This window comes from Macaca nemestrina, chromosome 8 (genome assembly GCF_043159975.1).
Source record: "Macaca nemestrina isolate mMacNem1 chromosome 8, mMacNem.hap1, whole genome shotgun sequence".
NCBI classification, from domain to species: Eukaryota; Metazoa; Chordata; class Mammalia; order Primates; family Cercopithecidae; genus Macaca; species Macaca nemestrina.
This window is the reverse complement of record NC_092132.1, coordinates 112,843,849-112,856,563: the sequence shown is the minus strand read 5'-3', so window position 1 is coordinate 112,856,563 and position 12,715 is coordinate 112,843,849. Positions and strand designations below refer to the sequence as shown.

The following is a 12,715-nucleotide window of genomic DNA, read 5'->3' as shown; positions in this document are numbered from 1 at the left end:
TTCCCGTGGTTTTTCGTTTTTGTTTTTTTAAGAGAGTCTTACTCTGTCACCCAGGCTGCTGGAGTGCAGTGGCACAAGCACAGTTCACTGCAGCCTTGAATTCCTGGGCTCAAGAGATCCTCCCAAGTAGCTGGGACTACAGGTGTGCACCACCATGCCCAATTATTTTTTTAAAACTTTTTTATAGAGACAGGGCATCACTATGTTGCTCAGGCTGGTCTCAAACTCCTGAGCTCAAGCGATCCTTCCACCTTGGTCTCCCAAAGTGTTGGGGTTACAGGCCTGAGCCACCGTGCCTGGTCCCCTTTCGGTATTTTTATAACCAAATGTTCTTGGTTTGGACTCAGGAAGTATCAGCGTTTGAGAGGGAGCCCATTCCAATGGCAAGCACACAGCACAGCCTGGTGTCTCCTTGCTCTGAGGTTTCGGGGGCTCCAGTCTTGCCGAAGAGTTTGCAATATCACAGAGGTCCCTGGCCCCAAGAGTCATGAATGCAGGCACCAAAGGAACCAAGCCTGGGCTCTTTGGAACTGTTTTGTGTTTTTATTTGCCTGTTTTTCCTTTTTAGAGATGGGGTCTCACTATGTTCCCCAGGCTGGTCTCGAACTCCTGGGCTCAAGCAATCCTCCTGTCCCGGCCTCTGAAAGTGCTGGGATTACAGGCATGAGCTACCATGTCCGGCCTTGTGTTTTTGTTTTTTAAGTAAATAGCACATAGCACTTACTATGTGTTAAGAACCATTATTAGCACTTTACATATACAGTCAAACCCATTTATTCAACCAACCGTGGATGGAAAATTTGCAGGAAAAGAAAATAAAAATAACGATACTAAAATAAAAAGGAATACTAACAGAAGGCCGGGTGTGGTGGCTCACACCTGTAATGCCAGCACTTTGGGAGGCCGAAGCAGGTGGATCACGAGGTCAAGAGACTGAGACAATTCTGGCCACCATGGTGAAACCCCATCTCTACTAAAAATACAAAAATTAGCTGGGCGTGGTGATGTGCGCCTGTAGTCCCAGCTACTCAGGAGGCTGAGGCAGGAGAATCACTTGAACCTGGGAGGTGGAGGTTGCAGTGAGCCAAGATCGCACCACTGCACTCCAGCCTGGTGACAAAGCAAGACTCTGTCTCAAAAAAAAAAAAAGTAATACAGAAAAGCAATGCTGTATAACAATTATTTACAAAACACGTACATTAGGTATTATAAGTAATCTAGAGATGATTTAAAGTATATATGAGGATGTGGGTAGGTTATATGCAAACACATTATCACTTTATATGAGGAACTTGAGGAATCTGTGGATTTTGGTATCTGCAGTGGGTTCTGGAACAAATCTCCCACGTATAACAAAGGATGACAATAATATATATTCACACACATGCACACGCACACATGTGCATTTTATCCTAATTTTAAATACCCAAGAGGTAAGTAGGATTGCAGAGTCCCATTTTATAGATGAGTGGGCTGAGGCACAGAGAGCAGAAGTGCCTCGTGCAGCGTCCCACAGCAGGGAGGAAGCACAGCTGGGACTCAGATGCAGGCAGTGTGACTCCAAAATTCATGAGCTGAACCTCCCAGCTCTGCAGCCAGCTTGGTCTCAGCTTTAACACCGGGTGCCCCCCACCAGATTTATTGAATGAGAGTGAAGCCTTTCTGTTCCTTAGCTGGTGCTACATCACCCACCCCATGCAGCTCAGACCCTGCCCCCAGGAACATCTGTTTGCTTTAAAGATGAGTGACAGCCAGAGAGGGTGAGAGCTGAGGACAATAAAATAAAGTTTACTAATTGATATGGTTTGGCTGTGTTCCCACCTAAATCTCATCTTGAATTGTAGCTCCCATAATTCCCACATGTCCTGGGAGGGACCTGGTGGGAGGTACTTGAATCATGGGGGCTGGTTTTTCCCATGCTGTTCTCATGATAGTGAATAAGTCTCATGAGATCTGATAGTTTTATAAAGAAGAGATCCCCTGCACATACTTTCTTGCCTGCTGCCATGTAAGACATGCCTTTGCTCTTCCTTCATCTTTTGCCATGATTGTGAGGCCTCCCCAGCCATGTTGAACTATCAGTCCATTAAACCTCTTTCCTTTATAAATTACCCAGTCTCGGGTACATCTTTATTAGCAGTGTGAGAACAGGCTAACACACTCACAAAGACAAATGTAATGATTAAAGTCCAGTCCTCAGGCATTGGAGCCGGTGGCCTAGACTCAGAGCCACTCCACTGGGTCTAGCTGAGTGCCCTCGGGTACTTAGACATCCTCAGCTTCTATTTCCTTATCTGTAAGCTGGGGAGAGTAAAGCCTTTCTTGTCCCCTTTTCATGATGCTTAAAGGAAATAAATAGTGCTTGGCGCATAGTTGCATACAAGGCTGAGTTGAAGGTGTGAGAGTAGTCATGTGACAAGCCACAAATGGGAGAAGCATGTGACGCCATTCCCACAGAAGACCCACAGTGGCTTTCTCTCCACCCAGGCACTTTGTCTCCTTCCTCTACGTGCCCTCCTAAAAAAAAAAAAAAAACATGCTGCAGTGGGCTGAATGGTCTCCCCCAAAAGATACGTCCACACTCTCATCCCTGGAACCTGTGAAGGTGACCTTATTTGAAAAACAAGTCTTTGTAGATGTAATTAAGTCATGGATCTTGAGATGAGATCATCCTAGATTACCTTGGCTGGCCCTAAATTCAATGACAAATGTCCTTATAAAAGACAGAAAAGGAGAAGACACACATGCACACATGTACACATGCACACACACAGACATGCATGCACATATATGTGCATGCACACATGCACACACATAGATGAACATGCACACACAGATGCACACACACACACAGATTTGCACACATACAGATGCATGCACACACATGCACACCAAGAGATGCACACATACACATACACACATGCACAGACACACACACACATGCACACATACACGTGCACACAGAGACCCATGTGCACACACACACGTGTGGACATACACATATACACATGTGCACACACATGTATGCACACACACAGAGGTGAAGCTATGTGAAGACAGAGCCAGAGACTGGAGTGTCTTTAGCCATGCACAAGGAAGCAAGGAACCTCTGGGAGGTGGAGGCTCATGGAAGAGGACCCTGAAGCCCTGGAGGGAGTGTGACCCTGTGGAGGCCTTGATTTAGACCTCCAGCCTCCAGATGTTGAGAGAACACATCTCTGTAGTGTTAAGCCACTAAGTGTGTGGTGATTTGTTACAGCAGACATGGGAAACTCATGCACACACTAGTGATGACCACCCTTGAACACCCTTGAACACAGAAGACTCCAAATCTACAGCCGAAGACCAAATAGAACTCTCATCCTCCTCCCCAAAGCAGCGCTTCACGTCTTCACCATTGAAACAGGGAGTCCCCAGGGTGTCAGCAGTAGGGCTCTCCAGCCTTCCAGACAGGGCTCCTCCCTCCACATTCAGGTGCTGCCCCACACCACCCGCCAACCCCACCCACAACCCCAGGCCTGCAGAAGTACCGCTTCCTCCCTCTGCCTCCCAGCCAACCTCCTCCATCAATGCCTCACTGGTCTTCCCCAAATCCTGACTTCCTGCCAGTCCTTCCCAACCTCGGGTCCCACATGGGCCCTCTATGATGTAAGCTCAAGTTCAAGTACAAGCCCTGTGGCTGCCTGCTCATAAAGCACACTCATCTCGTTGTCCCCATGGCGGCAGGAGCCCCTTCTCACCTCCCTTGTCCTCTGTGACATTCCCATGCTCTGTCTACCTCCTGGCCTGCACGTTCCTCCTCCCTGGGCCCTGAAGCTCTGTCTCCCTCTGGTTTGCTAATTCCAATCCTTCTTCTGTTCAAGGCCCCGATGGTGGCTACTTCCTGCATGAATGACACTATGCTTAGACACTCAGTATTTCATCTTTAAATCTAGAAACCACAAAACAGGAGCTTGGTTGTTTGTTTTTTTTTTTTTTTAATGCACTTAAAATATCTCTTTCTCTAGCTATTTAATTCAGGCAAGTCTTGTCTCCCCAGCCAAACTGTTTGCTTCCTGGGGCAGCGACCAAGTCTTCTATCTCTTTTGAATCCTCCAGAGCATTAAGTGTCTGCTAGGGCGAGGCCTCCCTTGACCTAAAGCACATGACATTCACATCCTAGGTTCCTCAGCAAGGCATCTGTGGGGCAGGAAATATTTCAGAAATGAAGATCAAACTGTTGGCTCTCTAGGCATGAGCTGGGTTTCCAGAGAAAACCCAGTCAAGGTTTAGTCTCTCAGATAAATGTCTATTTATGCCTGCTGATTCAGAAAGTCTGTCTAGATTCAATTACTAGGAAAAACACTATATTATTCCCCAAGAATAAGAGTGTTAAAGAGACATTTCTCCCACCAATTAACTACCATTTATGGCACAATAATAGGAATTCAGGCTGAAAACCTGAGAATGGGTGGATAAAAATAGACGCAATATCTGCTAATGACACTGTTTGACTGTTCAAAGCACTGAATCCAGGAAGCAAAGAAGAATATTTATGACAAACTGGCTGGGCGCGGTGGTTCCTGTAATCTCAGCACTTTGGGAGGCTGAGGCGGGTGGATCACTTGAGGCCAGGAGTTAGAGACCAGCCTGGTCAACATGGTGAAACCCAATCTCTACTAAAAATACAAAAAGTAGCCGGGCGTGGTGGTGCGTGCCTGTAATCCCAGCTACTTGGGAGTGTGAGGCAGAAGAATCAACTTGGACCTGGGAGGCAGAGTTTGCAGTGAGCTGAGATTGCGACACTGCACTCCAGCCAGGCAACAGAGCGAGACCCTGTCTCAAAAAAAAAAAAAAAAAAAAAAAAAAAAAAAAAAAAAAAACCACATACATAGAGGGTAAGGGAAGCCCCATCTGGACTTGACTGAGGAAGGCTAAACCGTTTCTGTCGCTGCCATAATAGAATACTAAAATTATAATACCAACCATTGGGTCAAATGTATTACCAGCATTATATCTTTTAATTCTCATCACAACCTGTGGGTAGGTATAATTATTATCCCCATTTTAGAAGTGATGAAACTGAGATTTGGAGAGGTTAATAACTTGCCCAAGTTCTGCAGATAAACACTTGGGGTGATTCAATCCAGGGGTACCCCACTGAAGTATATGCCTTTCCACTGCCCTTGACCCCAAGGGTGTTCTCAGCAATTTCAAGCCTGAAGGTGTCCAGGCAGCCCTGACAGGCGGGCGGCTGGGCAGGCCTACATGCCCATGCCAATTAAACAGTTAATCCATGGCAGAAGAAAAATGCTGGGAGGTCCCACTAGGTCTGGGCTCTGTCCCTGAGCACTCTATTCAGACCAAGACAGGTCTCTAGAAAGGAACCATCTAGTTCCAGCCCTTCTTGTCACTGATGATAAAATTGAGGCCTGGGGAAGTAAAGTGACTGGCTAAGGTCACCTAGATAGTTAGCAGTGAAGTGCAACTGCTAAAGCTTTTTCTTTCTTTCTTTTTTTTTTTTTTTTTTTTTTGGTCTTCTACAGACGTAGAGTAGTCAGGACTCAGCAGGATCCTCAGGGCATCTGGGAGGTGAACTACAGATAATGATGCCACTCCCAGTAGCAACCACACATCACTTAGTTTAATTCTACAATGTATTTACTGGGGTCTTATTTCAAGACCAATATCCTGCTAGGGTAAAGAGAGAACAATAACTCAGAATAGAGGTCCTTGCTCTCTTGATCTGAACAATCAAGTGATTGTGTTATAAAGGGGTCATATGTGCATGCATGCACCCATGGATCCATTCCATGAGTATTCATTGAGAACTTCCTAAGGGCCAGGAAATATTTCAGCTACAGAGCAAATGGCCCTTGTTGGGATGTGACACTCATCTTTACCATCATGTTCTGCTAAGTCCCTACTGCCCATCTGTCTAGTCCAACTGCTCCAATTCAATGACCTGTCCTGGGTACATCCAACAAATGCAACAGGGCAGGAGGAGTGTCCAATGAATCCAATGTGTTCCATTCAAAATATTTACCTGAGCGCATACTGACCCGAAAAACAACAGCAACAAAATACAAACCTGACCAAGGCTCATCCATTCCCAGATTGGGAGGCCAGGAGGTCTGCTCATCCTATACAGAAAACTAACCCACCGTGTCCACAAATCCCGGTCACCAATGAGGCACTGGCACCTTTGCTGTGCACCCCACCAAAGCTGTCTTCTGGTGTCTCTTCCTCTCCTTGTCTCCAGCTTCATTTTAATTTAATTCTACCTGTGTGCGTGTTCGGGGATCTGCACACAGCAGACATTCTGCTGTGCCTGCATCCCTGCTGCCTAATCAATGTGATGTGCCTGAACTTCCTTTCAAAACAAAACAAGTTTACTTTCACAAAGCTCTCCCTAGGTTTTAAACATGCCACATAAATTGATTCACTCACTCCTCAGAATAATGTCACAAGGCAGGTGTTTTGTTATCTCCTCTTTATAGATGAAGTGACCAAGTCACAGAAAAGTAACTTGTCCAAAGTCACACAGCTAATATGTAGCATGGCCAGGGTTTGAGTCTATGTAGCATCTTCTTAACTATTGTGCTATACTGCTTCCTGAGCCAATCATATCCCTTCCTTCCTTTCTTCTTTCCTTCTTTCCTTCCTTCCCTCCCTCCTTCCCTTTTTTCTTTCTCTTTCTTTCTTTTTCTTTCTCTCTTTCTCTCCTTCCTTCCTTTCTTTCTTTCTTTTTCTTTCTCTCTCTCTTTCTTTCCTTCTTTCTTTCTTTCAAGATAGCGTCTCCCTCTTTCTTTCAGAGTGGTCCCCCAGCAGTGCAATTATAGCTCACTGCAGCCTCAAAGTCCCGGGCTCAACAGATCCTCCTGCCTCAACATCCCCTTTCCCCGAATAGCTGGAACTACAGGCGTGCACCACCACACCTGGCTAATTTCTTTATTTTTTCTAGAGATAAGGTCTCCCTATGTTGCCCAGGCTGGTGAACTCCTGGCCTCAAGCAATCTTCCCACCTCAGCCTCCCAAAATGTTGGGATTACAAGTATGCACCACTGTGCTGACCTAGTCATTTTTTAGTGCTCATAAGGGTCCTCTCCAGTTCAGCTCTGGCTGGAGAAAGCCTTCTGCCTGGGTTTGGAGGCTGTGCCCATGTCAGGGGGAAGGGAATGGAAGAGAAGGAAGGGAACAGAATTCTTCCTAGGAATTAAGTTCTCATCAGGCCTGCTCTGAAAGGGTAGTGAATCCTGGTTACCTGAGACACCCAGACTATTATTAAACTTGCACTTCCTGAGCAGATACTAATATAGCAATACATGGTGAGCGAGGGGGCTCCAGTATCCTCGGAGGGAGGGGCCGGAAACACACTGCAGAATGTCAACATGTCGTCACCCATGAGCAGGGGACGTTCAGAAACACGGGCAGGCAGACCCAGGTGAGAGAACCCCAGGGCCTCTTCACACCTTCTCAGGGGGTTGGGGTGGCCTAAGTTTTCCCTAGAACAAATCAGACTGACCTTCTCAAGATCTTTAGTACAAAATTCCTATCTAGAAAGGCGAATGGAAACTGAGCTAATACCAATTGCTGTAAACAGTGATAAGGCAATACCACTTTCCCAAGGGGTCTTGTTGGAGCAAAATGCAGTTTCTTTAACATAGCCACTGTCAGAGCTCTCAGGAAGAGATTCCAGGTCCTTTCCTGGGGGACCTGCAGCCCAGCCAGAAGACAGGCAGCAGCCCTGATGTGGAGCTGTCTGCTTGTGCGTGGGGAATCAGAGAGCTGCACTGGGGTATGAGGAAAGACAGCTGTCCCCAGCCAGCATACCCGGGTAGCCCTGCCTTTACTCCCTTGACGATGGAGAAACAGAGGTGAACACTGGGCCCTACTGAGTGTGTGTTTTATTATGCGTCTTTCCTTTTGCCTTCCAGAAAGGTGTGCTGTTACAGCTTTACAAACTGTCTCCAGACTCCCCAGTCTGACTACCATTGGCAAAAATAAAATGAACAAGTCAAAGGTGTCATTGAGGAAACAAGACGCCTGAGCGGGAGTGCTGGGCTCCCTCTGAATCTCTCAACCCGAACTCGGGACCTTGGGAAAATCCCTGGGGTTCCCTGTGCTGTCTGCACCTCACCCAGGGTGGGCTGGGATGTCGCTGGGGAAGACCTGGCTGGGATGCGCTGCTTGGCCACTTGATGCTGTGCTCATCCAAGACCCCAAAACTCCACTTCCCCATTGCTAAAATGGGGATCCTGCCAGGGGGCTGCGAGGATCGAAGGGGACAGCGGCGAAGAGCTCTAGGCTTGCCAAGGTGCCCAACAGGTCTGCCTTCCTCTGCCCCATTCATTTTCTGCTACCTGGGGGCCTTCGGGCGCCTCACGTTTCTGAGTTTTAGGGGCCAGACGTGCCGCAGGCCAGGGGCCCGCCCAGACCAAGGCCGTGCATCTCCCACCCTCTGCTGAATCTACGTGGCCAGGCTCTCCCCCTGGGGTGAGGGGACTCGGCCTCTGCCAGGGCCCGGCCCCCCTCGGGGCACTCCGGCGGCGGCTCCACGCTCCCGCCCGTGCGCCTCTCCCGGGCCGGCCACAGGTCCCGCTGCCTCCCAGCCCCAGCTCCAGCTCCTCCGCGGCCGCAGCCTTCAGGCCAGAGGAATTTTCCTCTGGATCCTGCTAGAAGCCTCGGCAGCAGAAGGGCAGCCCCGGCGCGCGAGCCCGCACCCGCCCGGGAAAGTTGGCGCCGGGGAGCCAGGCACGGAGCCACAGCCCGCAGGACGGACGCAGAGCCCCAGCCCCGGCCCCGGTCCCCGCGCCCCGGCCCCGGACCGGCCACCGCGACAGCTCGTGCACTCACCGCAGGGTCTGGCCCGGACCTGCCCTGTCGCGCTGCCATCGTCCGGCGCCCGCGCTGAAATCCGAGCCCGGCTCCCGCTCCCCCTCCCGGTTATCTGCTGGGCTGCGCGGGGAGCGCCAGCAAGTTACGCGGCATCTGGCTAAAAATACAGGCGCCCTCCGCTCGCCCCGGCCGGGCCCCGGCCCTGCGCTCTCCCGCCCGCCAGCCCGCCGCTAATGGGATCTCTTCATTTTCTCTCCATGATTATGTCAGATGGGAAAGTTAATGCGAAGCGCTCTCCAGAGAGCAGGCATCTGCTGCCAAGCCCTGCGGAGGGGGTGTGCGCGGTGGCGCGGGCGGGGGTGCAGCCCCAGCTGCAGGTGCCGGCCGGCGGGCGCGGGGCGGGCGTCCTGCCCCTGCGGAGGGGAGGCACACACGTCCAATGGAGGTGGGGAGCTCCAAGCTGCATGGCCTCCCGCCCTGCCTCCCGCCGCCCCGAATGCCCCAGTAAATGGGCCCCGGAGCCTGCCGAGACGCGGCCGGGGTGAGCTCAGCAAACTCTATTTATGCCCCATAACCGATTTGCATGTTTTGAGTTCTTCCATCGTGTCCTGAGATACCAGTTAATCAGCCTATTCCAGATTCTGCCTGAGAGCCGCCACGCGACACGCAGCTGGGTTGCAGGAGAGCAGAGCTGTCACTCCCCGCTGTCTCCCGCACTGCTCTGACGCTGGTGGTTAACTAGCGTCACCCGAGGCTGTGTCCGTGCAGTAAGCAACCAGTGTTCTGTCCTGGGACCACCATCGCCTTTTCATGCAGTCATTTCAGGGGCAGATGTCAAAACCCATGTCAGGGGTTTTGGAGAAGACTTGGGGTGACATCATCAAGAGTAGGCTCAATTCAGAGGGATGAGGGAACCGTCAGTAAAAGCAGTGTCAGGTAACTGGGCCCCTAGCAATATGGCTTGTTCAGATCATAGGTGTTTTGTATCATGAGTCGGCTTCGTGATGGCTTCAAGTCACAGTCAAGACACAATACCAAATGCTCTTTTCCTCTCCCACTGTCCCCTGACATTGTACAGTACAGCTGTGCGTTGGTGAGGAACTAGCATGCTCAGCGCCTATTAGCTGATGGACATACTGCATTATTTCACTTAATCCTCACAGCCACCCATAAGGCAGGCAACGCTACTACAGTTAGATAAATGAATAATCTGAGCCCAGGGAGGTAATGGGTCGAGACCAAGGTCACCACTAGTAAATGGTGGGTCCAACTGGTTCGGAGCCAAACTGATCCAAAGCCGTGCCACTAGCAGCACCAGCAAGATTCCTAACAATACTGTGCTCAGCGCCAGGAACAGATAATGTGGGGGATGATCTTGAAGGATCATAATCCCAGCATTTTAGGAGGCTGAGGCGGGAGGATTGCTTGAGGCCAGGAGTTCAAGACCAGTTTGGGCAACATAGCGAGACCCCCTGTCTCCACACACACACACACACACGCACAAATTTAATTAGCCAGTCATGGTGGCACATGCCTGTAGTCCTGGCTACTCAGGAGGCTGTGACAGGAGGATTACCTGAGCCCAGGAATTGGAGGCTGCAGTGAGCCATGATTGCACCACTGTTCTCCAGCCCGGGTGACAAGAGTGAGACCCTGTCTCTAAAAAAAAACAAGTTAAAAATTTAAAAAGAAGAAAATACTATGAGAGTGTGTTACAAAGCAAACCAGGTACTCTTCAAAGCCATGCAGCAATCGGCGGGCATCCCAAGGAAGTGGGATAATCAAAGATCAAGAGAAAAAGCCAGGGTATTGCCAAAAACAGGGACCTGAAGTGTAATAATACTACTCCTCCCCATGGGTGTTAAAAAAAAACTGGTATTTGGGCCGGGCGCGGTGGCTCACGCCTGTAATCCCAGCGCTTTGGGAGGCCGAGGCGGGCGGATCACAAGGTCAGGAGATCGAGACCACGGTGAAACCCCGTCTCTACTAAAAATACAAAAAATTAGCCGGGCGCGGTTGTGGGCGCCTGTAGTCCCAGCTACTCGGGAGGCTGAGGCAGGAGAATGGCGTGAACCCGGGAGGCGGAGCTTGCAGTGAGCCGAGATCGCGCCACTGCACTCCAGCCTGGGCGACAGAGCGAGACTCCGTCTCAAAAAAAAAAAAAAAAAACTGGTATTTGAAGACGACAATGTGAGAATTCTCCAGGCATAAGACCCTCCACAGCACTGGGGCTGAACTTGAGGATGGGCACCCTCTGGAAGGCAGCAGCCTGTCTGGATGTAAGTCATGCAGACCCTTCTCTCCCCAGGCACACGCTGCTAAAGCCCAGCTCATCCTCCAGGTCTCTTGCCTCACGCCTCTGAAAACCACCTTCCAGATTTGCTAGAATCCTCTACACAGAGAGCTCCAATTAACAAATGATGGTTACTGGAACATCCCTGATCACAGCCCTGTGGAATATCTCAAGAGATTCTAATGCACTGTTCCAACATTAATATTTAGAGACAGAGAGAGAAAATTCCCTGCTCAAATGAATAAATCATATGTACAATACTTTCAAAAACACGAATGCAATTGACTTTCACAATGAACTGAAAGAGATACTATTTTTTTTAGCAACTATTTCTATTTGAGGATTAATTGACTCACTATGAGTTGCACACTTAAAACGTACAATTTACTAAGTTTTGGCATATGTATATTCCTGAAACCAGGGCCACATAAGATAATGGGCATAATCACCTCCAAAAGTTTCCTCATGCCCCTTGGTATTCCCTGCCTCCTGCCAGCCAGTCCACATCCTTGTCAAGACTTGGTATGGTCTGTCTTAATTCAGACATCCTAATAGATGCACCACATGGCGAATTTTTAAAAAAAAATTTTTGTAGAGAAGGGGTCTGTTGCATTTCCCCAATAACTGATAATATCAAACACCTTTTTCAGGTACTTATCTGCCATCTATATATCTTCTTTTTTTTCTTTTTCATTTATTTATTTATTTATTTATTTATTTATTTATTTATTTGAGACAGAGTTTCGCTCCTGTTGCCCAGGTTGGAGTGTAATGGCAAGATCCCGGCTCACTGCAAACTCCGCCTCCCAGTTTCAAGCGATTCTCCTGCCTTAGACTCCTGAGTAGCTGGGATTGCAGGCATGCGCCAACATGCCCAACTAATTTTGAATTTTTTTAGTAGAGATGGGATTTCTCCACGTTGGTCAGGCCGGTCTTGAACTCCTGACCTCAGGTGATCTGCCTGCCTAGGCCTCCCAGAGTGTTGGAATTACAGGGGCGTGAGCCACCGCGCCCGGCCTATATATCTTCTTTGGTGATACATCTGTTCAAATCTTTTGTCTATTTTTTAATTGGAAAGTTTGTTTTCTTACTGAGTTTTCAGAGTTCTATCTATACAGAGTATCTGTCTTAAAGGTGAGATAAACAGTTCTTACAAGTAAAATATTCAAAGCTCAGTAGCAAAACATTTCCAGTCGCATTTTGGTACCCAGTTCTTATAATTCTTAAGCTGTGTCTTTCTTCCTATTATACAATACTGTGGGTTATATATAATCACAAAGAAAAAGATGTGATAGTCATAATGGACCAGAAGCTGAATACAACCCACAGCACTCTGAGTGTAATGGGAAAGATGCTGAAGCATTATCAGAGGACTTAAGTTCTCAGAACTGCCAAGAATTCTTGACATTAGTCATGACCTCCTTAGGGTTGAGGCTTTGAAACTTAGACAGGCGATGAGTCAGGCAAGGCCCAAGAGGAGGAGAAAGGACACAACTACAAACATGTTGCTCAGTGAGGCCTGAGGTTAAAGGAGCTGAGATGATAAAGCTAAGGGAGAGAGCCCTTGAAACATAAATTCCAGCACTGCAGCCTGAAATGCCACAG

General features: G+C 48.8%; 1 protein-coding gene across 17 annotated transcripts in view; it reads right to left on the bottom strand.

Annotated features, from left to right (window-relative positions):
- The window catches only part of LOC105476533 (ankyrin 1), a 244,720-nt gene that overhangs the window by 106,631 nt on the left and 125,374 nt on the right, over positions 1–12,715 (bottom strand). For 2 of the 17 annotated variants that reach the window (XM_011732534.3, XM_071068336.1), the window contains exon 1: positions 8,836–8,978. The exons of the other annotated variants lie outside the window; for them this stretch is intronic. In XM_011732534.3, the coding sequence (XP_011730836.2) occupies positions 8,836–8,874 (39 nt within the window). In that variant the 5' untranslated portion in view covers positions 8,875–8,978. Of the gene's footprint in view, positions 1–8,835; positions 8,979–12,715 lie in introns of those variants that run through there. 17 annotated transcript variants of the gene reach the window in all.